This window comes from Hydra viridissima, unplaced genomic scaffold (genome assembly GCF_058129835.1).
Source record: "Hydra viridissima isolate aposymbiotic clone 2 unplaced genomic scaffold, HvirCarnegie_v1 scaffold_5, whole genome shotgun sequence".
NCBI lineage: Eukaryota > Metazoa > Cnidaria > Hydrozoa > Anthoathecata > Hydridae > Hydra > Hydra viridissima.
The window spans coordinates 10,789,317-10,816,700 of record NW_028324304.1 but is presented as its reverse complement, the minus strand read 5'-3'; the positions used below and the strand labels follow the sequence as shown (position 1 = coordinate 10,816,700).

The following is a 27,384-nucleotide window of genomic DNA, read 5'->3' as shown; positions in this document are numbered from 1 at the left end:
ATAATATTGTTTACCTCAAGTTTGAACATTTCACAAACATTGAATCTTATTAAATTTTTTTTGATTTGAAGAATTTTAAACATTCCTGGTTTTGGCAAGAAAGAAAATAGCAGTGTCGTGCATTTGCAAGCTGATTAAGTCAGAAGTGTTTAATTACATAACAGAAGTGTTTAATTACATATTTAAAAGTTATAAGTTTTCCATGATGTTTATTTTGTTTAACACAAACTTATCACTTTCAGTTCTCTCTCAAACAGGTTTGGTCCTAGAAGTGCAAAAACTAAGTATGTGATGAAAAACTTTTAACCCTTACAGGTGAAAGCAAAGTATTTGGAGTCCCTAATTACTGTTGTAGGTAATTACCACTGGGATTCATGTTCTAAGGCACTCCTGTGCAGCTATGTCACCCATACTTCTGTTAAATACTCTTGCAATTCTTTGTCTTGAGAGTTTTTGCCTGGACATTATTCCCCTCTCTTTCCATGATGGAGTTGATGTCATTTAGGTTGCTAATTTTTTGTCTTGATTTTTACAATCCAAATGCTCTCACAAATGTTCAATTGGATTAAGATGCAATGATTGATCTGGCAACAAAAACATTTTAATTTTTTTCTAACAACAATTGCTGATTGTTCTAACAGTTATTGCCATTTTGTTGCAATTTTTGTAACAGAATTTTTGTATTTATTTTTGCTGCTTAAATTATGGTGTGTCTGTCTTTGACCTTTAGTGGCTGATCTAATTTGTTATGTAGAGTACAGTGTCATTACAGTGTCAATACAGTGTCAAATTTCCATTCACTTTTGTTACCTTTTTTTCAATGTTTTGATGGTATTACATTCTTCAAGCTTCTTTCCATTTTTGAGGATACTTACCTGAAGGTAATAATTTTAAATGCAAAAGCCAGTGATAGTTCATAGTATTTGTAGTAGTAATCAGAGCTGCAATTCATTTTTGCAATGCATTTAAATTGGTATAAAACCAATAGTAGAATGTCTTAAATTGACAGTTTGAGATTTTATTTATCTGTAAGAATAAAATATGGCTGCTGTAAATAAATAATGATGTTTTTTGTTTATATTTTACAGTGTATATTAATTTTTGTAATCTTTCAGATTGATGCAGGAGATGTAAAAAGTATGCATGAAAGATTTGAATTGTTTAAGAAGCTTGCTGATGAAGTGATTCAATTGGAGCAAATTGCTGGCCTTAAACAGCTCTTATTTGCATGGCCTCCATTTGTGGTGTAAGTTTTTAGTTCTAAGATATAACAAGTGCCTAGATCCCATCAAATCCCTGGGCAACAAGAATGAAGAATGGGCTTATTAAAAATTATTTTATGTTATTAATTTAATTTAAGGATTTTATTACATGATGATATAAAGTTAAGAAGCTAAATATGTTTGCATACTATTTAGTGAGGGGAGGGCACCTCCAACCAGGCACAGCACTGGTTATGACAAAACTAGTTATGATTTATGAAAGAAATGAGAGATTTTTTAATTGTAACTGTTTTAAGATCTGAGCTTCAGGATGATCCTTGGTTAATCTTGATTTGCAAACAGATTTCTTATCAACAATTTGATGATATTTTACCAACAATCAAAAGAGCTTGTTTCTCAAACAAACATTTTGCTGATGTAAGCTCTTTTTTTTTTTGTTAAGCTAGTTATTAAGCAGTAACTTATTTACAAGCTAATGAATAATCTTTTCATATATAATTTTTGTTTAAAATTAAAAAATCTTTAAGGTAAATTATCATGCTTTTTTATGTGTCATATATCATATTACACATTTGTAATTGTAATCAACTAAAAATAAATTTAAACAGTATACCTCATTAACATTTAGTGCTACAAAGTCATTTATGAGAAACTGTGCAGTGTGAAGCAATACCATATTGGATTCAAGGTTATGCTGCTCAGTCACAATCAAATTTGTTATGACTTGATCTTTAAGGACAAAAATACAATCCAGGTAAAACTCTTTGAATACTATTATCCATATGTCGTTTTAATTCTTTCTCTCTTTGGTTTCTAATAAAGTTTAAATAATTTTTGGTATTTAATAAAGTTTTTTTTTATTTGATAGGAAGTTGTTATGGATGGTGAACTTTTCAATTTAATTATGGAGACAAAATCAATTCATCGAATAGCTCATACTACGTTGTTTGAATCAACTGTGTCCACACTTCTTAAAAAAGATGAGCAAACATTGAACAGTGCTTTGGAGGAACTTTCAAAAAATGGTCATCATGCAGAAGCAGCGACTATTCATGCGCAATTCTTTAAACTGAACCCATCGTTCATGAACCTTAACAATGCAATTGATTTTGCAAAAAAATTTCTATTTAAATGAAACTAATTTTAAAGAATTTCATTGGTTTATAAATTATTTAGTTGTTATTTATAAATTGCTCTTTTAATGAAAACAAATTATTATATTTTTATTATATGCTTGGAATATTTTAAAAGCCATTTATTTATTTTTGTTTTTATGAATAATTCCTTTTACAGTTTTGGCATAAAATACAACTTTAAGTCTATATTTTTTACAGAAAAAAAAGATAGTTGGTGTGGGTATAGATTTTACCATAGAAAATAATTGTTACAATGGCATCCCTTTTTTGTTTTTACATGTTTGAATGAAATGAAGAATTTCTACTGGATGTAAAGTTGTTTTCTATTTCGAATTTTTTTCTTTTATTGTTTCACTGAGTTTTTATTATTCAAAACAAAAAAATGTCCGATGAATTTTAGAATTTCTAAACTAAAACCTGAATATAATTTTCAGTTCTTAACTTTTCAGGAATTAAAGATTTTTATGTCAAATCTTTTATCAAAAATAAGTTTTTTCTTTTAGTTCTTTCTGTTTATTCCCTTTCATTTGACTGTTGGTATATTATGACTAACTAACTTGTATGATTGCTGGTTTTAATTTGTTTAATTCTTTTGGCTTTTAAAATTGTAGTTTTGAATATTTTTGCTGTACAAGGTAAATTTAGGATAATTGGGTTTAGAAATTAATTTTCTGATCTTTCAATACCCTCTCCCATCATTCAATTAAAGTTTTATAAAAATATTAAATTTTTAATGCTGTGAAAAGTTTGATCGAATGAGATTTTTAAAATGAAAAGCAACTTTCATAAAGATGGTTTTGTTCACCCACTTTTATACTGTTTTTTTCCAAAATTCCAGGATTCCATCCTACACACTTTAAATCTTTAGAATTTTTAAAGCGGCTTAAAAATTTCTAAATTTGAACATTTTTAAAAAAAAGAGGAAAGGTTAAAATCTCCATGTGACATTTTTGTGACTGTCAGGTTTCTGCTTTGTGACAACATTGTGATCATGTTGTGGCACTTGTGACTCTTTTTTAACCATTTCAAAGAAAGTAAAAATCTCCAGACCATTTTTTGGTTTTGGATTTCTTTTCTAGAATGAAAGTAACAAAAAGTATTCCAAACTGAAAATGGATGAAATTGTCATGAAATCTAACGTAGAGTATTTTAATGTTGTCAGTTTTTTTTCATGAGTAAATTGTGTTACTTCATCCTTCTTTGATAATTGTGTTACTTCATCCTTCTTTGATAATTGATTATTCTACAGATATTCAGTCTACAGATAAACATTTTTTCTCTTTAACAAATTTGTTTAATAATTTTTGTCATTTATACTTAATATTACTATTATTATCAATTTTTTCTTTAAGTATTTGTACTTTATATTATTGTACTTAAATTAATATTTTTCTTCTTTTACTCTTCTTATATATATACAGCTTTTATATTTATACAGCTTAAAAGTTACTGAAAAGTTGTAAGAACCATGATAAATGTTTTCTATTATATCAAAAAATGTCTGATATGATGATTGGCTTATGGAGTCAAAAGAGCAGCAGTGAAGTAACCAAATCTCTTATTGTTATTCACAATAATGTTATTTCAAACAAACAGATCGTTCATACATATTGCAATGATGGGTTGTTAAAGGGGCTCATACGTATGTGATAAAAATTCCAATGCTAAAAATATTTTGGTTTTGTTTGCAGCATTATAAGAAATACTGATATTCTTTTAACAAATCTGTTAAAAATGTAAATTGTATTTAACTAATGTAGATTTATGTCATTCATCAAATGATCAACTTGTTTTGAGCTTAGCTGTCAGTTTGATTCAGCACATATGCAGTTGTGGAGACCAGTACATTGAAATGTTTTTTAATCTTAGTGGTGCAACTCCCGTTCTAGCCATGATGGCTGCTGGAACAAATACTGGTTCGTTTTTGATACTATAATTATTTAATGCTTAATTGTATTTAATTTAAAAAAAAAACTTTTTTACGAATTCTCTTGTATTTTTTTTTTTGTGAGTTTTTTTTACGAAATTTTTTTAAACTAAAGCTTTTTTAAGTTGTTTATGCAATAATTTCAATACTTTTCTATGAAGTTTTAACATAAAGTTAGAAAAAGAGCAACATGGCTTTTTATGAATTAAATCATGAACCACTAAATTCTTTTCTTCATTTCATCAAGAAAAATATAAGCTATACTCTTGTGTAAGCAGCCAGGTTAGTTTAGTTATGTTTATGGAATTTTATTTTTTCATTAAACATAAAATTATATAGCTTTCTGCTTGTTAGCTACACAAAAGACTGATAGCCAAATTGAAAACTTACAAATCTGTTGGTCTGATACCTAAGTGGATCAGAGCTTTCCTAGAAAATAGAAAACGAAGAGTCGTTCAAAGTAAGATCATCTCTGACTGGATTGACATTTTCAGTAGTGTATCGCAAGGTTCTGTAATTGCAGCAACTTTTTTTGTTTTTTATTTTAATGACTTTCTAAAGGAACTGCTAAGTGTTACCAAATTATATGCTGATGATACAAATATGTTTTTGGAATTATCTTCAAAACTATGTGCTATTAAATTTCAAGCTGATCTACATAATGTCTATAAATGGACTAAAAATTGGCACCTGCTTTGACTTTTATTTACCGATTACTAAAGTATGCAGTTCCAGTTTAGTCTTCATTTCTCAAATCTGATTGTGAAAATATTGAAAGAATTCAGCATAAAGCTACTAAGCTGGTGGCATCAATCAGAAATCTTTTCTATGAAAGAAGAATTGAAACATTAGACCTAACCACACTTGTGGAAAGGAGACAAAGATGAGATCTTATTCAAATGTATAAGAGTATGCATAATCTTAACAAACAAAGGCAATATATGTATACATAATATTGACAAAGTAGGCTGAGGCAATCTTTTCCCAATCATTAACAAGCACATGATAGGTAACTGCTTTAAATACTAGTTACAAGGGGCTAACAAGGCAAAAACACAGAGAAACACTTGTTCGATCAGTTACAGCATTTTCTACTATTACTATTGCTGAACTCATGAAAAGTATTATAAGGAATTATTTAATGATTTAGTTTTTAATGATTTAATTATCTACTGGTTTAATGATTAATCAATTATGATGGCAATGCTTTTCTTGAGTTCCATTTAATATCTTTTAGATAAATCAATAACCGCTTTGAATCAAATGCTGTTACTGCATGAGCAGGCTGCTAAACTCATTTGTCTAATAACTGCTAAAAGTCAAAAATATTTAAAAGAGTTGGGTAAGATTTTTTGCTTTTAACTTCTTTAAATGAAAAAAAAGAGCTAGGGGGTGTGTGGAAAGTTAATTTGCTGTTGCGTTGCAAAGAATTACAATTTTTTACAATTTTCAGAAATTTTTTTGATGTTCAAAATAGTTTTTTCAAGAATGAAATTAAAGATAAAAAGATTTTATAGTATTTAATCAATGTAATCAGCCATCATCTGCAATCACAGCTTCCTGGGGAAAAGCTTTTAGCTCATAGGGATTTTCTTGGCATTGTTCTTTGTGATGAGTTCTATTTTTTGCTGACTCAACAGTGAAACGTTTTTCTGTCTGACAGTTGGTGTTTTTTGGAATGTCTACGAGCCTCTAGATGGTCAGCAACACCAACAACAGTTGGTGTTTGGTGGTTGGTGTTTTTTGGAATGTCTGAGAGCCGATGGTCAAGAAGAAGAAACTTTTAAGTTTATCTAAATTGTGCTCAAAGATATTCTAAGTTCCTTCATTATCTGTGGAAATATCATATCTGCATGCAGCAAAACAACTTCCTCTTCAGATTTGGCTTTCATTTTCAGAAATAGAATAATATCAGGCAATAGAATGATTTTTTTTTCCATTTTGTTTATGATGAAAAACTTTTAACAAGTTTTTCATTGTAAACAAAAAAAATTTTTTTTTGCTTATTTCAAAAAGTTTTTGTGATGCGAGCTGAATAAGTGATATAGTATCTCAATATTTTTGGGCTCAGATTTTATTTTGGGCTCAGGTTTTAAATGCAAAACTTTTATTTAAAAATAATAATATTGCAATATTATTCTACTATATGCAAGACAAAATTGGTTATCAAATTACATTTTAATTTTTATTAATTAGTATATTATATTATAGTAATCTATATAATTAATGGTTAAATATTTTGGATTTTTAGTGCGTCATGGAGTTATAGAAAAAGTAGTTACACTAAGCAGTGTTTTTCTACCTGAAAGTCCACATAAAAACTGCTGTTTTGATAGGCATGCATTTACAGAAACAGATATTTCTCTTACTAAACAACTTTTAGAAGGGCGGAAGCTAGTAGGGAAAATTTATCTTGATGAAAGCAGCAGTCAAGAAGGTAAAATAAATTATTTTGTTAACTTGTTAAAATTAAAAATTCTGGATAATTTATTCAGTGTGATAAAAAAATTCTGCAGCTTTATTGTTCTGTCATCAGGATCAAGCGTAATTAGTGTTAATAAGCATTCCCATTTAAAGTTGAATTTTAAACATCTGTTGTTGCTATTAACAACAGTTACTAATTAATTTTAATACTCTTTGTTCTAACGAGAACTGTAGGTGATGTTTAAGGTGCTACCTTTTGTTTAAGGTGAATTAAGCATACTTATGGTGGATCTGTTTGACACCACCACATCTGTTGATGTTCATATAAATGAGGAGCTTATTAAGTTAGGTGTTGCATGGCCTGATTTGAGAAAAAAAGAAAATATTCGTGCTGTAAGTCATGTGAGAATTGTTTGTTTTTTTTGTTTTGTTTTGTTTTTTTAGTTTTTGAAAACAAAGTCCACTGAACTTTTTATTGAGCGACTAACAGATCTTGCTAATAAGTAAACTAATTGCTGCTAGCAAATTATTAATTATAATTTCAGCTTGTTTTCTTCCTATTGTACAAATCTCATTTTTGGGTTTCTTTCATGCTGAGAATGGTTTTTCTTAGGAAACTTTGTTTTACTTCATTTTCTATAAGTGTTTCTTCTGAGGAGTTATTGATATCTGAATGATGGGTTGTAAGCACAAAATGGGTTAAGATCTAGATATATCCACAAGAAATGTATATTTAGAAAGTATTTTTCTAAATCTTTCTAAATTAGCACCATTGTATTGTTGCTGTAAATCTGTTAAACGTATTTAGGCTGAGGTATGGGCAGATTTCAATGTGACTAAAGTAGTTGATGTGAATTGCTTCTGGGCATTCATAGACTCTGATGCTCCCAATAAAATTGATAAAATATCTGATCTCATAGAAGACTATGTAAGTGCTCAAAATTGCTTTAACTTTAATTTAGTGATTTGTTATTTAATCTTTGTGATAAAATATTTATTTATAATTAATAATAATATTTTTTCTCTGTTTTTTTTTTAAATAAAATGTAAGTCTTCAAACGTAACTAAAAATTGGTTCAGTTCAATATAATTCTTTTAAAAACCTAAAAAATGCAGGTATTTCCTTTGTTTAAAAAGTTCATTTTGAGAATAATCATGTTGTTTAAAAAGTTCATTTTGAGAATAATCATGTTGTTTTTTCATGAAAAACTTTTTTCTACTTTAAAGTCTTAGAAAAAGTATAAAATTCTAAAATTCATAGTTTGGATGAACATAAAAGTTCTATTACATTATGTTTTATTATATTTTTAAAATATATTTCTCTTAACCAAAAAGAACACTAAATGCTGAATACTTCTGAGTTTCAATCAAAAATAATATACTTGTATTGAAAATTTAGAGAACAAGAAATTGTTTAAATTATGGTATTTGTTTTTAGTTTAAGTGCAGTAAAAGGTCCGCTCTAGCATGTAATAATCCTATTGCTTATTCATCCTATTGTTTAATCATCCTGTTGTTTAGATTTATGCATCAAATATTTGTTCTATTGACAATCTTATTAGTGGTGTGAAAGTGAGTGTTCCGTTACCTACATCTTCTAAAAAATGTAAGTGGTTACGTGGCTGTGTGATGGAAAAAGATGCTGAATGCTGCTTAGTTTTGCTTGTTGATTATGGTCATGTGGTTAAGATTTATGCTGATCAACTTTTTCCTTTGCCAGGCTTTATTACTGAAATCCCTTATCAAGTATGTTCAATATATGTAATTCTATTTTAAACAGATTTCTAGGTGTGCAACACTATCTCAGATTTTGATAAAATTTTGAATGATTGTACAAATTATCAAAATTTTACCTTTGACTATTTGTGCAATCTTTTAAATTTTAAAATATTGACTTTTCAATGCAATTCTAGAATCAAAAATTATTTGCAAACTCTGGAATTCTATAATTTTCAGAGAAGTAAAAATGTCCTAAAAATGTTTCTAGTCATTTAAAAAATTAATTTGTATTTTGAGGTGTTCATAAAACATCATTAAACTATTTCTGAAGATTGATTTTTGTCTACTTTTTGAAGTTTTTTAGCTGCATATTCATAGGGTTTTATCATTCTTCTTCACTGCATTGCTTTAGTTTGGTTTTTCATAACATACCTCATTAGCACAAAATAGTATGTTTGAACTTTTATTGATTGATCATTTTTTAGTAATGCCATTCTCTTTCATTCTTCAACCTCCTTTTAACAAGATTAAAAGCAGAGAAAGCATTCTCCTTCATTCTTCAACCTCCTTTCAACAAGATTAAAAGCATAGAAACCATTGATGAAGAAGTATATTAAAATTTTTTTAAAAAATGACATCATACATTGAATTGGTTTGGAAAACAAGGAGCTTTATCTGTTTCTAAATTTCTCAAGGACTTTTTCTCTTCATTTCCAATTAAAAGCTCATTCCATTAACTAGTGAAAGTAATGAATTGTGTTTTTGCTTCTTGTTTGTTTGAATGGATTTCTGACTTCATCTTTGAGGGTAATGTTGCAAACATCATAACCTGATATTATCAGTTTGTGTGCTTCAACTGAAAAACTTTTTTTGCAGTAATCTCACAGTAATTTAAATGTATGAGAGCGAAAGCTTGATAGATTAACTTTTCTATTGCCATACTTGTTTACTTGCAAGACTCGCAAGACTTGTTTTTCTTTTAGTTTTTCTCATCTTCTTAATTTAGTAATCTCATCTTCTTAATTTGAACAGCTTCTGCAGCTTGTTCACTAAACAGGCCTAGCCCTGTTTTTTTTCATCTTGAGGTTTATAATAAAATACTATAAATACAGTGTGAAAGAAATAGAGAAACTGATGTAAATTGTTTTGAACTTCAAAAATTTTTTTTAAAATCCAAATTGTTTCCAAAGTTGATACAGTTTCACAAAAAAAAATGCTTTAATAAAACTGGTAATAATTTAATACCATTAAACAAAAAAAAAACCAGATACTACTTTGAGTTGTGCCAAGAAAATGACTTAATTAGGATGAAAGTGCTATGCACTTAGACTTCAAAAGTTCAATTTCTTGACTGTCGGAAAAGAAATGTATTACTTTAGCTCATACTTCCATAGTTTTAATCAAAAAGGTTTAAACCAAAAAGTATTGCATATGTTTTCTGTATTGATGACAGATTTAACTTTTGGAAAAACTTCATTGATAACACAAAACTATGATGGGTCACAGAATAGGTGAGCAGGCAGCAAAATATTTGTCTAAATTAAAAATTGTTCAATGCGTTGTGGTGGAACTATTAAAATGAAAAAAAAAAAAAAGAAGTCAACTTAATGTTTAGCTTTTTCTTTCCTCTTTGACATTACACTTTTCTGTGCTTTTCTGGTTTTATTTTCACCTGATCTTTTCTGGTTTTATTTTCACCTGATCTTTTCTGGTTTTATTTTCACCTGATCTTTTCTGGTTTTATTTTCACCTGATCTTTGCTAACTTTCATTTCTTAGAGTCTGTCTCAATATGCTACTTGTTTTAGAAGTGAACAACCAAGAAAATGTTAAGTTGAGTGCTTTTAGATCACTACTTTCCTTATAAGCATCTTTGCAATTATTACAATACAAATCACTTCATGATCTTCACATTGTTCTGTGTTCAATTTTTTTCTGCAATCTGTGCAATGTTTCTTCTGCTATTGTACTAAGTGCTATAAGTGATTATATACAAAATAAAAGGAAAACTATGCCAGCCAGTTAGGACAATATTCTGGTTTGATAAAAACAATCAAGCGAATTTAAAACTCAAAACTTACTTTGTACTTTTCATATATTGCAAAATAATGTAATTGAAGTTTTTGTTTAATAAAGCTTTTTATAGTGTATTCAATAAGTTGAATTTGAAATAAGTAAAAAAAAAAAAGCTTGACTTTGTAAACTAACATTCTGGTTTTATCAAAACAGTCATGAGAATTTGATCAGGTGCTTCTTCAGATTAAATTTTTCAAAGCAGCAAGCATCATTTGGATTTGGTGTATTTAACTTGATAACAAGATTTACTTTCTTTTTTTTCAATTCTCAATCATTTCTAAAGTATATATTTACTGAAACCATGTTGTAAAAAGAATTTTTTTTTTTTAAATTATTTGCAAACCACTTATCTTCAGTGTAATCTAACTTTAAAAAAATAGTTTAAAAGTTATGTTGTATATTTGTACTGATTCTGTTTAAAGAAATAGATTTTACATAATGTCAGTAATATGTAGATTTCACCTAGGAAAAAGTTCAGTCAAATTGTTCCAATAAAAAAACTGTTTTTTCTCAATATATAAATCCATAAGATTTTTAAACCATCTATCTTATCAATTAATTGTATCTATTGCAATCACCTTTTGAATTAAGACAAGGACAATACAACTAAATTTGTAGGATATGAAATTTCTTTAAACTAAAGAACAAAATTTCTTTCCAAAAAATCTCAAAAAATAGAAATAACTAATGATTTTTTATTTTTTCAGGTAAATGATTTTGTTTTTTATTTTAAATGTTTTTTAGTTTTACCTATTTCATTAAATTTTTAGTTGCTTTTGTATGTCATGTAACAACAGTTAAAAAGTAGCAATTCTTGTTTAAATAAATTTTATACAATTGATAGAAAAAATTTTAATCTTCAGAAAAAGTGTATTCTTAATTTTTCAAACCGTGATGTTTTTGAAAACTGACCACAGGAAAATTTGTTGCTTCTGAACTTTTTACTGAATTATACCTTATACCTAGATTTTCAAAAACATAATCTATGCTGAATAATAACTCGCCCAATTAAGTGTTTTACCTCTGAAATATTCATGTTTGTGTATTGGACCTTTAAAAATCCTTTTTTTCCGCTTTGCTGATAAATTTTTCTTCTTAGGTTATAATTACAGACCTCAATATTGAAATATAAATATTAGAATAAAGATTTTTTTTCATAAAACAATTTTCAGCCTTAGGATTGTGTTTTCCTTAGAGGAAAGTCAAAAATTTTTAAAAGTTATACTTTAGATACAATAAAATAAAAACAATGAGCAAAGTGTTGTGACATATATCGTGAAGATGTTGCTGGAATGGTGAATGTGTTGTGACATACATTTGTACAGATGTTGTTATTTGTACAGATGGGATGGTGAATATGGGACCTATGGGATTAGAAATTTTAGATAATTAATGAGAAACATTTGCTATTGATTCATGCATTAAGTTAGTTCAAGATAATTTTGCTTGTTAATTGTGGTTATCTTACTTATTTTATTTATACTTTTTAGGCAAATCTTTGTCTTTTAAAAGGGATTCAGGTACCTCCAAAGTACCCGATTGTTCTTCAACATGCAGCAGGTTAATATCAGTTTGCTTTTTGTTTTTTTTAAACCTACAAAGTTTGCTCAAAGTTGTAAAGTTAAAAATCTTCTATTCAGAAATTCTTTGTAATATCTCTACCAAATTTCGTCTTCAAGTTCATGCAGCTGGTGGGACAGAAGCACTTATTAAGGTCTTTATTTTTTATTGTTTTATTGGTCATTGATCAATTTGTTCAATTGTTCTAAGTTTTTTGGATGTGAATTGATAAAAGCATTGCTTGCTACATAATTTTAACCTTTAAATCAGAGCTAAGTAGCTCAATTCCCAGTTATAAAAGTTCAGTCTTAATGTATAAAGTTCAAGCTGTGAGTATAAAAAAACAAAAACAGATGAATTTACAATTTGTTTTGTTTTAGTTATAGATTGAAATTTTGAAAAATGTTTCCATTATTTTGCACACCATGTTCCCGTTGAAAATGAAAAGATCCCTTAAAGTCCTAGACAGGGGAGGGGAAATATTAATCTCTCTCCTTCCCCACCTAAATGTAGTTCTAATGAGGATTAGCTCCTCTCTCTCTCTCTCTCTCTCCCCCCCCTTTTTCCTGTCCTACATTCACACCAGAACAGAAAGGACATATTTTGAGCAAATCCTTAATATAAACCTTGGAATAGGAAAAAGAGTATGATATTCAGCTAAGAAAGGAGGTTAAATTTATTTTAAAAAACTCAAATTTATCAAGGAATGCTTTTTGAAAGCTGTTAGAATCTCTAAGCTCAATAGAGAGCAAAATAAAGTTTACAATTGACAGATTATGCAGAAAGTTTTCACTATTCCACTGTACTGGTAAATATACTTTCAAGACCCACCCTCATTCTTTTCCTTTGTTTGATAGGAAAAGTTTGTACAACCCTCCTATTTCAAAAACCTTCCTCAGCTTCCTATATAATTGAAAAATCCTTCCTCCCCCCTTGCATTGATACTTCTTTGCATATCTTACTACTGTATGTAGCAAAAAAATGAATGCGCGTCTTTAATCTCCTTAGGAGAATAAGCAGAATATTTAAATTGTAGCTGATTGAAAACACAGTTAATTAGTGACTATTTAACTTCAAAAGCTGAAGATAAAGTTATGTGATAAGTTATCTTAAGATAAGTTATGTGCGTCAGACAAAAAGCAATTTGACTTTTCCTTCATGTTAAAGAACATTAGTCATCAACATTTTAGTCAGACTCTCTCCCAAGATTGACTAAGTATATATACATGCAACCTCCCCCCTCCCCCCTCCCCCTCATCCTTTTATCCCTTGTTTTACCAGAGATTTTAAGAAAAAAGTTGCATACAGCACATTTTTAATAACTCTATCAGTTTTATCAATAAAATAATAAAATAAAATAATAATAAAATCATTTTATCTACTTAAAAAAACTTCACTCCCTCACCTCTCCTCCATTTCTAAATTCAAACTAGCATACCTCCCCCTTCTAGACTCCCTCCTCCTTCATTAAATGTTAGGGATAGTTTATTCTCATTAAAATACTTTTGATTAGATCTCTACCAATGGTTTTGGAAAGGGAAAAACACTTTCTATGTACATCCACTAACAAGTATATAAACTTACAGCTCATAATTAAATTAAATGCAATATAGAAAATTAACCACTAGATGTTAAAACAGATTTAAGTGATCAAAATTCATTAGTTAAAGTCTTATAGTCTTATAGATTCAAAGTAGATTTTATTACAGGTAACTAAGATTCAAAATGTATAAGTAATTTGTATGAACTCAAAGAACAAATTTCACTCCCTGACCTCCTCACAACATATCTTAAAATTTAAGCTTACCACATTTTATTTAATAAAATAGAATGAAATAAAAGATGAGTATAATTTCAAAGACATCAAAACAAATACTACCCTTAAAAAATGCCACATTTCTTACTATTAGACAAAAGGTAACTCAAGTGAAACACAATAAGACTTATATACTTGTACCATATGCTTTGACAGGAATAATGTAAACATCGATTAATCTAATAAAAGACAAAAACAAACAACAAAAGCAACTGAAACAACTTAAAAACTGAGTTGTTGTATGTTGCTGCAGAACAACAGAGGTTAGATTTTAAAAAGTTGAATGAAATAAAATAACCTCACTTACCCTGCAAATAAACCCTTGTAACTTTAATACCACATGTTGACATTTTATAACTAACAAATAAAAATCACAATTATAGTCGAAATCCAAAGTATCACAAAAAAGAAAAAAATAAATAGCTTAACAAATTAAATTTACCAAGTTGGCTTGCAAAGCTCACTAGCTAAAAACAAATAAGATAAAAAAACTTCTTTAATTGCTAAAAACTTATAGGTTGTATTGAACTAAATGCTTTCTCCATAGAAACCCATAACAAAACAACTTCCTAATTCAAAATAAATATAAATAATAATGATAATAGGCTGATAATCAACTAAATAAAAACTAAGTAAGTTCTTGTAAAACTAATTTACAGCTAACACAACATCAGCAATATAAAAAAACTTAGCGATAGAATCTTTGGTGTTAGCTAAAAATAAAAAGAAGTTTTAAAATAAAGTTTCATTTCTATTTTGCTAAAATGTTTAAGAAAATAGCACATGCCAATGGTAGGCAATTTCTTTTTTTCTGTCTGAAAATAACAACTAAATGGAATAGCAACTATTTAGAAGCATTCTTAAAAAAATAAAAAAAGATAATGGAGAGTTTGGGTCCGATAAAGTAGCAGAAAAGATCAAGCACAAAAATGCCTTCATTGATTTTTATAGATGAGCAGCAGAGCAGAACAGATTTTTTTAGATAACAGATGAGCTTAGCGCTTGTAACAATTAACTGTCTTTTACTTCAACAATTATTTAACTAACAAAAACGTCCCTGTCTTCCTTCACTTTGCATGCTTTGTAAGTACACAAAGAAACATTTTTCTTCTCTTGTAACTTTTTGTGACATGTTGACACATGAGCAGAAAAGGAGAGAGCTGATTGGTTGTAAAGTATGTATCAACAAACACTTGGTGTTGATCAATCCAAAAAGCTTAAAATTTCCTAAAAATATTTTAAAAATTCACTCCAATTTTTTCAGTCAGTTTAGAAAAAGCTTTCACTGGCCACTTGATGTCCTGTGCTAAAAACAAAGTTGAGGGGAAGGCATGAAACCACAGGGACTGACATATTAGTGTAACTATTATAATGGATTTTTTTTTTTGGAATTGTGAATTAAAGATAAAATGTAGATATTTTCAGGAATAAACTTATGTAAAATTAAGAAGCTTAAAAAATCAATTGCATTTATTTGTATTAATGTCATATAGAATGGTCATTACTTTTTATTTTTAGTTGTGTCATCTGCCTGACAAAAATATTTTGATAAAAGCAGCAGCTGGTCTTACTAATCTTTCTCACAATTTTATTATTCGAAAAGAAATAGGTGTATTGGGTGGAACTCAATATATTCTTGGTAAATTTTTGTTGAAAATTTTATATTTGGATTTTTAGAAATTTAAAATAAACCATGTATACAAAAGTAGCTATATATTTTTTTAAATATTTTGATTTTTTGATTTTTTTTCTTGTTTTTTACTTGTCTTAAAATATTTCTTGAATTCTTTTGCTTTTACAAAGTTAGAAAGAGAAATGCAAGTGATTTCTTTTTTCAGAGATGTGTCATGAAAATATGAACAACGATGAACTATTAACAAATCTACTTACTTGTCTCCTCAACCTAATTACCAAATGTTTTTCAAATCGAAAAATTATTGCAGATGCAAATGGTCTGCTGTGGTTGATCAAAATTTATCAGTCAAGTTTTACAAGTTTAAACAATAAGAACCTCCTCTTGACAGTCATGAAAAATCTTATTCGATATGGATGGTAAGAGTTTTAAAAATAAGCAACTAAAAAATTAAACTTAAGCATTCTTTCTCATTATTGCATTTTTAGGAGGTTGATTGACCCTATGAATGTTCCAGATGTTCGTAGTATAATTGAGGGAAATGTAGGCAGGTTAAAGGTATGTAGAATAAAATCATCATTAGATGCTCCTAAAAACATATCTATTTAAAAAAAATACAGATATTAATTTTCAGGGTTGCTTTGGTCTTCAAAAAATTTGCAATGACGAAGTATTAAATGCAGTAAGAGAAAGAAAAAGCAAACGAGTGTGAGAATTTAAATTTTTTTTACAAGGGGGTTGCAGAATGGATGGTAGATTTGAGAGCTTTTTGTGAAGGGTTTTTAACTTTTTTAATTTTTTATAACAGTAAATTTCTTTTTTTTTAGCTTGCACAAGGGTGAAGCTAGTTCAGATCCAACATGTAAGTCATTGACAATAAAGGATATGATGAATAAATTTGTTGAGAGATCTGATTCTGGTTATAAGACAGAGACTGATGGTGAAGACATTTATCTAGTTCCTATGGTAATCATTTCAACCTTTAAAATTTCATGAATTTCAAAACTGTTTTTTTGGTTTTAAAATAAAAATTTTTAGTTCATTCACATGTTATGGTAATCAGTTTTTCATCATTTTTGACCACCCCCTCCCCTTATAATCATGTGTAATCATTTGGTAGACCCAAATATGCATCATCAATTATTTATCCCCCAATCCCCTGCTATGATACAAAGAATGATTGGAAAACTTCTATTCTTCAGTAAACTTTAATTATTTTGTCAAAGTAACCCAGAAAACTCAACACTTTTCAGTTGTTTTCATTACAGTTAGATTTTTGAACTTTGTAAACACACTTGACAAAGATGAATAGCTAGAAAAATAGGGGAAACTCACAAATAAAGTACAAAAAGATCAGTATTTGTATCTTGCACATTCTTGTAATTAAAAAATCCAGGTTTCAAAAAGATAGAAATGCCAAAAATAACCCTTTAAACTTTTTGACATGTTTATGGCATCATATCCCCATAATCAGGCATAAGCATTAGTAGTGATGCTTCTCCCCCCTCCTTGATTACATAATATGTAAACAATCCCTAACACAACCAAATAGTCAGTTGTATTAAACTCATTAATGAAGCTTGAATTTAACTAAAAATTTTTTATTTTTGCTTTTCTGGATAAAACTGAAAAAGAACCCAAATGCATATTAAAAAGAGATTAAAAAAAAAACAGAGATAAGAGTTGAATGTTACTCATTTTTTAATAATATGTTTTGCAAAACAAAATTGCTGACATCCTTGATTGCAATTATAATTCGTTGCTGACATCTTTCATCATAGATTTCTCACAGCAGCATCAGTCATAAATTCTTTAATCTGAGAATTAAGTGTTTATTTTTTATTCTAAAGTTAACAGAAAAAGAAGTCGTGCTGACTGATAAATCACTAGACTCAAAAAGCATCAAAGGCAGTGTAAGTATTTTAAATAAAGAATGTTACTTAGCTGGTAATAAATTTATGGCTGATAAAAATATTACTTGTGTTTTATATTTATAGAATGGCACCTCTGAGCTCTCAGAATATTGTTTCCAACAAATTCTTAATGTCAAAGAAGATAGCAAAAATGCTTTTTTGTGGGTTTATTTCTCTTTTAAAATATTTGGTATATTCTGGATGATTTAAATTTTAATTCAACTATTTTGTGTAATTGATGAACTATAAAGAATTAGCTAGTAGACTATGAACCCAGTGCTTCAACAAAACTGAGTTTAGTTTGTGTGATAATTGGAGCAACTAAAAATCTAGATCTCTCAACTAGAAAATATCTTAAATGCATTTATTTTCTTCTTTTACATATTTAGTTATCATAGTTTTAAATGTTTCGAAGGGTTTACCACAGCTGTGTATTATGACACTATGACAAAGCATTATGTGTAATATGATATGCAAGTTTGTTCTTTTAGCTTTTCACCTGATGTCCAAAACATAAAGACAAGTTCAATTAGCAAGTAATTTGTTGATAAGTTTTGTTTTTTTTGCAAAGGTGCCATCATTTTAAAATATTTATCTTTTTTATTTTTTGTAACTCCTATTCTTGTTAAAGTTTTCATAAGTTGTTAACTCACTTTTTTCTGCCACAGTACAATTTGTGCTTTACTAAATTCAAGCGAGGGAGGTGTAATTTATGTGGGAGTAGATGTTGCAGCACGTATTATTGGTATTAAAATCACAAGAAGGGAGGTACCTAAATTAATTGTTTAAATTTTGTTTCTGCTTTTATTTTTTGTTTAAAAAAAACTTCGATAGAATTTTGATGTATAAACAACCAAAAAGTTTTTATCAAATCATTTTGTTTAAAAAGCTCATCAATAAAGAAGTTCTATAAAACAAGAGCTAGGTAATGAATTTTAAATCATGACAAGTTTTCTTGTAATCATTTACATCTTTTAGGATATATCAGGTCAATAATCTTATATTAATTATCTTTTTCATTCCTATTTTGTTATATATTTTTTGAAAAAATCAAACTTTTTTTTTTCTTTTTTTTTTTCTTTTTATAGAGAGATAACATCCGTCTTGGAATAGATGATTTGTGCGAAAGACATACTCCAAAAATTAGGCATGATAAATATGAAGTGAGTATCAGCACATATATCCTAGTATATATTAAATAATATATCATATACATATATTTCAAAATATATTCACAACAAAATAGTTAGAATGTAGTTTGAGCAAATTCTTATTGTTAGTTTTTGCCTAAATCAAGTTTTATCAGCACATTTCCAATGATTATTGCAGTTGAAGTAGCTGTATGCAGCATGATCCTAAAACCCATGAAAATGAAATAATGTGACAGAAAGAAATAAGAATATTATTGCTGTTATCCATTTTGATCAAAGTGATGCTAAGTTTAAGGATTAACTGCATTTTTATATTTTGTTAGAAGCTATTGGAGATCATCTACCAAATCACCTAATTCTCAAGTTTAAGTGGTAGGGTGCCCTATTTGGAATATTTTGCAAACTGGCTTCTTCATGCACAGGAGGCTAAGAAAATGCAATTATCCAGAACAGCTTTTTTGAAGACAGAACTACAGAAGGTTGTTTGAGGATCATTCAGCTGAGGCAATGAAATTATAGACTTCTCTTAATGCCAGCCTCCTGTTTTCCATGAGCCTAGGTTAACAGTAAATGGAATATATTTATTGATGCTTTTACATACCAACAAAAAACTTGCCTTGATGACAGAGAAGGAAAGAAAATTTGTTAAAAAGTGGTACCTTATGTTGCTGTTTTATAAATTTCTTGGTTTCTCAGCACATTAGTTATAATAATAGGGGTTTTGAAGTTGCTGAAAATGTGGAAGAATATCATGAAATGCTAGGTTCTTAAGAACTCTCTTCTTAAACATACTTGGTACTTGGTAGAAGATGTTACTTAATCACTTGCTGACACAAATGTAGGTGATGAGGAAAAACCACTAATGATACAAGAACTGATGAAATGTCCCTATCTTGCTTTGATGTAAAGAGGTGACATAATCATTGACAAGAACACTCTGTTGCAGAAGTTAGTTTGGATAAATAGCTGGTAGCTGATTTTTATCCTAAATTTCGGCCAGGAAGATATTTTGTCGTGGGTTTCTGATAATATATTTGTGAATCTTCAATTTAGTTTCAAGTTTTACAAAAATTTTGTCCTAATATTGAATTTTTCAAAAATTTGCAGAAAATTTATCTACTTCAAGACAAGAAAGTCAGAGACAGCACATAATGGTGGCTAACAAATAATAGGAAGTTCATAAACAAGAGAATGTTGAAGAAAGGTTTAAATTGTTTGTGACTTCCCATATGCTTAGAGACCTCAAACTTGTTGGCTATTTTCTATTGGTTTATATATATATATATATATATATATATATATATATATATATATATATATATATATATATATATATATATATATATATATATATATATACAGTACTGTGCAAAAGAAAGTAGCACCTAAGAGAATTTTTACATATTCAAGATAAAATGTCAAACAAAATGAAATTAAAGCAAAGATATATGTATAAACATATTTTTTATCAAATTGTGTAATATAATACAAGTTTTATTAAAAACATTTAAATTTATAACTATACATAGAGACTTAATTAATATTTAGTGTGACCACCGTTATTTACAATAACATCTTGGAACCTTTTAGTTATACTTTTATACAGATTTTCAATAAATGTGATGGGGATATTATACCATTCTTCTTTTAAAACATTCCAAAGTTCATTTACATTCTTTGGCAACCTTTCCATCTTCTTTCTGTCTAAGTAGTCCCACACATGTTCGATTATGTTCAAATCAGGGCTCTGAGGAGGCTAAGGTATGGTTTTAAGCACTCCCTCCTCTTCCAGATTTGACAAAAATTTTTTAACTAATTTGCAAGTATGTTTGGGATCGTTATCCTGTTGTAGGATAAAATAATCCCCGATCAGTTGTCGTCCAGAAGGCACAGTATGATTATGTAAAATATTTTTATATTTTTCACCTGTAAGCTTATCTGTTATTCTAACAATGTCCCCTTCCCCTTTTATTGAAATACACCCCCAAACTTGAATATTCCCCCCACCATGTTTGATAGTTGATGCTAGACATGGCTCTTTCAATGCCTCTCCCTTTCTTCGCCTAACATACTGACGTCTATTCGTCCCAAATATTTGAAATTTAGATTCGTCTGTATACAATACCTTGTCCCATTGATTTTTCTGCCACTCTTTGTGCTCTCTGGCGAATTTTAATCTTTTTTCTTTATTACCTTTGCGTAGTAAAGGTTATTTAATAGCTACACAGCCTTTTAATCCAGATTTTATTAGAGATCGTCGCACAGTAGATGCATGTACTAAAGTTCCACTAGCTCTTTTAAGATCTTGAACGAGTTCTGCGCTTACTTTCTTGCGATTTCGTAGCGCTGTTATTTTTAAAAACTGTTCATCACATAGGTTCATCACTACATCACCAGTTTCATTATATTTTTTAACTATTTTTTGAACTGAGGCTCGTGAACAATTCACACGTTTGGCTATTTTAACTTGACTATAGCCCTCTTCGTGTAAAACAATTATGCGATTTCTGTCATTTATTGATATCTTTGGGATTTTATTAGTACTGAAAAGTAACTTTATTATAAAACAAAACTTTTGAAAAAAAAAAAAATTTTTTTAGACGAAAAAATCTGTAATTAACGCGAGAACTCAACAGTAACTAAAAATTCTTCGCCACATTCTTATTTATCAAAAAATATTTAACAATAATAAATTTAAACAAAATAAATAAATAGTACAGTGATTGATGTAATCAATTTCTAGTGTTGATCCTTGTCCGCAATAAATGAGCAAAGATTATAAGTGGGTGAAAAATGATACGAGTTGAAACCATCTAATAAATATTAATAAAAAAATTATATTATTAACGAAATCATTAACTAAAATAAATAAATATAGTTTTATTTAAAAGAATATCTTAGTTTAATTTAATAAAAACTCAATATTATTTACTTATATTTATTTAAATGTGCATTTTTTTAAAAAATTTCTTAGGTGCTACTTTCTTTTGCACAGTACTGTATATATATACAGTTATGTGAATAAGTTTTAGCCCACTAATTAAAACTCATGTTTTTTAAACATATTTTGAATAATAGCTTCTGATTATTTTTTATATAAAATAATGTCTAACTTCAAACAATACTAAACTCTATTTTAACAAACAAAAGCAATATTTATCAAAATTTTACATAGATTTTAGTATTTAGATATCTAACGTGTTTATTTTTATTGAATGCTGGTCTGAACCCAATTCGTATCAGCTTGTTTGTTTATAGTTTGCTCTTGTATTTTTGTTTATTTATTGCTGCGAAGGCTTCATATTAGATGATAATACAGTTTACAAAGATATTTCATAGATACTTTGTGTTTAATATTATTTTTTGTTTTTCTAAGAGCAAAACTTATTCTAATTTAAGTTTTTTTTTTTATTATTATTATGTTTATTGTTATTTAAGTAATAAAATGGGTAAAATTCCACTACTGGAACGTAAAAAAAATTATCATGCTTCATGAAGAAGGTTATTCTCAACGACAAATTGTCCAAAAAACAAAATATTCAAGGACAGCCATTAGATAAATTATAAAAAAGTTTAATAACACGGGATCTCTTGAGGATAAAACTCGAAGTCGAAGACCTCCAAAGCTTACAAAAATGACATAAAGTATTTTTAAAATGTGTCTCTGCGAAATCGGAAAAAAACCTCCAGTGAACTAGCCCAAGGCATTCAGGCTGCGACTGGAACAAATGTTTCCTCATCTTGCGTTCGACGACATTTGCTAAAAGCTGGGTTAAGAGGGTGTTTTGCACTTTGAAAGCCTTTACAGCGTCATGGCAATAAAGAAAAAGACTTAAATATGCAAAACAGCATAATAATTGGATGCAAGAAATGTTAAACCGTGTACTATACACATTAATCAAAATTTGAATTGTTCGGTAGCAGAAGACGACAGTATGTAAGAAGAAGGGTTGGAGAGGCCTATCGCCCTGATTGTCTACATCCAACAATCAAGCAGGGGGAGGTTCTGTTTTAGTTTGGGGGTGTATTTCATCATCTCTAGTAGGTTATTTAATCAGAATTGATGACAAACTGACAGGAGAACAATATATAGAAATTTTAAGACATCATTCAATACCATCTGGAATGAGACTAATTGGTAATAATTTCATTCTAAAGCAAAATAATGATCCCAAACATTGTTCCCGAGTGGCCAAAAAATATTTATAGGACATTTGTGAGGAGAGAGTTCTCGAAGTAATTAACTGGTCTCCTCAAAGTCAAGATTTGAACATTATTGAACATGTTTGGGATTATTTGGATAAAAAAAAAGGCTGAATATAACCCCAAAAATGTCGAAGAATGTCTTCGATTATTAAAAAGAGAGTGGGACAATATTCCACAAAAATTCATTACAAATTTGTATGAATCAATTTCCAGGAGATTCGCTTCTGTGATCAATGCAAAGGGTGGACATACGAAGTATTAATTGTTTTTTCTTTTTGTATCATGTTTTATTAAATTATTTCTAGATATTTTTGTTTGTAATATGTCTATAAACCTGATTTTTATTTTACTTCATAAGTCCTTCATATTTTTACGATAAAATCAAAAATACTTATAAAATTATGGTGGGCTAAAACTTATTCACAGTACAGTATATACACACACTCGCAGTGAGTTCAAATATTAGTGGCCCTTTTTTGCATAATTATTTTATCTTTCCTGTTATACAAGAACTATAAAAGATTACTGACGTGTTAGTATCATTGTGTAGTCTGTTATCACTAGTACATATACTTCAAGTTTCAACTTTTTAATTACTTTTGTTCTTATATTACTGACAAAACAGTAAAAGATTGTATAATTGATTGTTTATATAATTGTTTACATAGAAGTTTAATAAAGAACTAACATTTTGTCAATATTTTTTTCAGATCCATTTTATACCTGTGATGAAAAATAGTTCTATTCAAGGGTATATATATATATTTTTTTCTGGGCTGAACTACTTTTTAAATCACTTTTTACATTTTTGTTAAAAACCCAAGTTGCACATTAAACTCTACACTTATAAGAAGAAATGTTTGTCATTAGGAATACTCAGCATGAAGAAAGATTTATTGTAGAAGTACGCATTGGAAAAAATATTGATGGGACACTCTATCAAACCCCAACTAAAAAGTGAGAAACTCTTCCATCACTGTGTAAATATTTCAAACCGAGTGTATGAAATCTAGAAGTAAAATGTAATCTTTTGAATAATTTTCGCTCTCAGATGTTAAACAGCTGTCGAATATTATACTGATTATTTTGCAAGCCTGTTTTTTGTTATTATATCTTCTTTATGCTATTATCAAAACTTATAAGATCTTTTTAAGGATGCTATTTCGACAAGGAGCAAAAAATGTTGAGGTAATCTACATTTTTTATATGCTATTTATTTTTCCTTTGTCTGGTCTACACACATACACGCGCGCGCGCACACACACACACACTAAAGTTTTTCTAAAGTTTTCCCAATTTTTAAAGCATAACTTTTTACAAACTTTCCAAAATCAGCTGAAATTTTAAAAAAATGCTCTTTACATTAGTTCAACTCATAACAAAAACCAGAAAAGCTAAATTGTAACGGTTTAAACTTGGTTTTTTTTTTAAAAGGCTTCGGTGCCAAATATTTAGAAAGAGTATCATATCCTAAATGAAATAATGTTTTTATTAACATAAGGATAATTAAAGGCCAAATTATTTGTGTAATTTAGCAATTCAATTAAATATATTTGAAAATATTAAATATTAAATATATTTGAAAATATTAAATATTAAATATATTTGAAAATATTAAATATTAAATATATTTGAAAAGCAGTGAAGTGTAACTATCAAAATATTTGTGAAACTTTTTTTGGTGAAATTTCAAAAGGAAGTTTCAAATGAAATAAGAAAAAAATCACTGTAAAAGTGGAAAAAATGTCTTACAGAAAGATGGAAAAAAAGATCTCTGAACTTTTCGATGTTTCAAAACCAGGAATAAGTTCTTTTATTAAGAGATTTCGTCTGCGCAAAACCTAAAGTTACCACCGAAAAGGATGATGGGTTGTTGGTAAGGTATTAAATGATCCTCGAAAGATTGCTGTCGAACTTAATACAATTATGGAACAGTTTCACGGCAGAAGCTGTAGCTCCAATACAACTATACGTCGACTACATCAGAATAATCTGTATGGCCGCCGTCCAATTACGAAACCGCTGGTATCTACAAAAAATTCAAAAGCCAGATCAGACCAGAGTGTTTATTTAGACATCGTGAAAAGTATTATGCTGCCACATGAAAATCATAAAACGACTCGTAATTGGATTTTTTAACAGGATAATGATCCAAAGCATTGTGTCTGATCTGTTGAGGATCACTTTAAGTTACAAAAAATCGCAATTCTTGGATGGCGTTCACAGAGCCCAGATCTCAATTCTATTCAACATCTTTGGAGTATTTCGATCGGTAATTAGTTGGTAGAAAACCATCAAAGACCAATTATTTGCTTTAATTAAAGAGTGTTAGTATAGCATTCCTCAGGATGTTCTCATTAATTTAGTTGATTCGATGTGTTATCGTTGTGATGTTGGTTTAAAATACTGTCTTATTGAAAGTATTTTTTTGAAAAATTTATATTTGATTTTTTATATAAAAAATCATCAAAATGTAATTTTTTTTATTGAAATTCAGTAGTTTCTAAACATTAGCACAGAATCCTTTTCAAAAAAAGAAAAAAATTTTAACCGTTATAATTTATAACTTTTGTGGTATCTATTGTGAATTGAATTAATGTAAATAACGTTTTTAAAAATTTTAGCTAATTTGAAAAAGTGATTCTTTAAACTGGAAAAAATTTGGTGTTATATGTATTTATGTATGTATGTATGTATGTATGTATGTATGTATGTATGTATGTATGTATATATGTATGTATGTATGTATGTATGTATGTATGTATGTATGTATGTATGTATGTATGTATGTATGTATGTATGTATGTATGTATGTATGTATGTATGTTTTAAATTTTTTAAATACACTTATACAGCGTTCTATACAACAAATCCGAGAAATGACCATCAGACAAGAAGAGTTAAAGTATCAGGCTGAAATAAAAGCGTAGGTCTTTTTTACTATCTCCCATTATACATTTATTTATCGTGGGTGACCACGAATTTCACGATAAATATATTACTTAATTACAGATTGTTTTTATATCACAAACGAAAACCATTAAAACCAATAATAGGCGCAACAAAATTATTCAAATAATTTATAAAGTCAGACAATTATTAAATGAATGGCACTACGCTAAAACACATTGCTAATCGGTACAGTTTATAGAATGATTTCACATTTTCAAAAATCTGACAGTGATTTGACAAGGCTTGCTTGCACTCCTTAGTTGAACAAATCTTTTAAGGATCGAGTTTCAATCTAGTGAGATCCGTACGATAGTCCGATGGGAAAGTTCTGATAGTGAGCACACTATCAGAAGCGATGTAAGAAAGGACTAAGTCCGAGTTGACAATCAGTTCTGTATTTAACAGAATCGGTTTAACATTTATTCTCCTTGAGTCCGTCAAATAATTATTTAGAACCAATTATCCACTCTCGTTCACGATGTTTAATCTAGTTCTGTCAAATGGCCTCGAATGCTTCCTTTTTTTATTCAAATGGCCTCGAATGCTTCCTTTTTTTATTCAAATGGCCTCGAATGCTTCCTTTTTTTATTCAAATGGCCTCGAATGCTTCCTTTTTTTATTCAAATGGCCTCGAATGCTTCCTTTTTTTATTCAAATGGCCTCGAATGCTTCCTTTTTTTATTCAGTCTGCTGTGAAGGTGGATATCTTCAAGAAACATTTCAAGCCGTGAATATTTGCCATCTACAATCCAGATCATAATTCATAAGTGGTTCAGCATAATATACCGAAGCATTTATCTAAATAGATGTGACCACTCAGCTCTTGACAAATCTCACAAATAATTCTGAACGTTTGTTGAAACCAAAACTAGCAAACTGTTGCCTCCATGATATATTTGTTTCTCCAGCTTCAAGTTTTTTACCTGAATGTAGATTTATTAGGAAATTCGCACTCGCATTCGCTGTAACCCTTTTTAGTTTAAACCTTATAGAGTCTGCATTATATGTAATACTGTTCAAGATCCAAGATAATAAGTGAATAATATAAGTAATAATAAGTAAATAATATAAGTAATAATAAGTGAATAATATAAGTAATAATAAGTGAATAATATAAGTAATAATAAGTGAATAATATAAGTAATAATAAGTGAATATATAAATAATAATAAGTGAATAATATAAGTAATAATAAGTGAATAATATAAGTAATAATAAGTGAATAATATAAGTAATAATAAGAGAGTAAGAGACTTAAAATTATTCATATTCTTTAAGCAAGTTAAAAAAAGGAAAGTTTTTTAAAACCCAAATAAAGTAAAAGCAATAATAGCTTTTGGTAAATTTTTCAGTAATTTCAAGTATTAGAAATATTCTTATCTTTTTATAGGTTGCGTTTGATGCTGCGAGAAGTAAAAAGTCAGTTGAAAACGTAATAAATAACTGTCGTGCAGCATCTAAGATTGTGGTTTGAATGTTGAATCTGGTCTGTTTAAAAATGCTAAAGTTTTTAATTTCCGCATCAAGCAAAAGAACCGGAAGTTAGAGTAGCTATGTTATTACAATTTGTATATAGTCGAGCGTAAATACTCGGGTGATTTAAGGCCAGTCTGAAAGAATTTCGTGTTTTTTTCGTGTTATTTTTGTTT

The 27,384-nt window shown here is 28.6% G+C and overlaps 2 protein-coding genes across 6 annotated transcripts in view; both read left to right on the top strand.

The window, feature by feature from the left end:
• The window catches only part of LOC149888616 (NBAS subunit of NRZ tethering complex-like), a 35,833-nt gene extending 33,148 nt beyond the window's left edge, over positions 1-2,685 (top strand). For 2 of the 3 annotated variants that reach the window (XM_090088502.1, XM_090088504.1), the window contains 4 exons: positions 1,116-1,246; positions 1,520-1,640; positions 1,852-1,977; positions 2,092-2,685. In XM_090088502.1, coding sequence (XP_089944628.1) covers positions 1,116-1,246; positions 1,520-1,640; positions 1,852-1,977; positions 2,092-2,358 — 645 coding nt within the window. In that variant the 3' untranslated portion in view covers positions 2,359-2,685. The remainder of the gene's footprint in view (positions 1-1,115; positions 1,247-1,519; positions 1,641-1,851; positions 1,978-2,091) is intronic. The other variant, XM_090088503.1, reaches the window with a different exon arrangement.
• Positions 2,686-3,779: 1,094 nt separating this feature from the next.
• LOC149888615 (uncharacterized) lies at positions 3,780-27,351 on the top strand. Of its 3 annotated transcripts, none has more exons than XM_090088500.1 (24): positions 3,780-4,001; positions 4,120-4,275; positions 5,524-5,628; positions 6,538-6,723; positions 6,976-7,103; positions 7,519-7,638; positions 8,232-8,456; positions 11,995-12,064; positions 12,145-12,218; positions 15,399-15,519; positions 15,719-15,932; positions 16,002-16,071; positions 16,148-16,221; positions 16,341-16,479; positions 17,364-17,426; positions 17,511-17,587; positions 17,918-17,962; positions 18,095-18,194; positions 18,515-18,589; positions 23,494-23,534; positions 23,654-23,740; positions 23,938-23,971; positions 25,639-25,709; positions 27,126-27,351. In XM_090088500.1, exons 1-24 carry the CDS (start codon positions 3,857-3,859, stop codon positions 27,169-27,171), a joined length of 2,466 nt encoding a protein of 821 aa, XP_089944626.1. In that variant the 5' UTR covers positions 3,780-3,856; the 3' UTR covers positions 27,172-27,351. The 3 variants fall into 3 exon arrangements, with proteins under 3 accessions (XP_089944626.1, XP_089944625.1, XP_089944627.1); XM_090088499.1 differs by having other exon boundaries at positions 6,976-7,112; XM_090088501.1 differs by lacking the exons at positions 3,780-4,001; positions 4,120-4,275; positions 5,524-5,628; ... (2 more) ...; positions 7,519-7,638; positions 8,232-8,456 and adding an exon at positions 11,730-11,855.
• Positions 27,352-27,384: the final 33 nt, after the last annotated feature.

What these genes read in the sequence shown, in the direction of transcription:
- LOC149888615 (XM_090088499.1), top strand. Translation starts at nt 3,857, where the DNA reads ATGTCTGATATGATGATTGGCTTATGGAGTCAAAAGAGCAGCAGTGAA. An exon ending in GGACAGAAGCACTTATTAAG is followed by an intron (nt 12,219 to 15,398) that starts GTCTTTATTTTT and finishes TTTTATTTTTAG; the next exon opens with TTGTGTCATCTGCCTGACAA. An exon ending in GAAAGAAAAAGCAAACGAGT is followed by an intron (nt 16,222 to 16,340) that starts GTGAGAATTTAA and finishes CTTTTTTTTTAG; the next exon opens with CTTGCACAAGGGTGAAGCTA.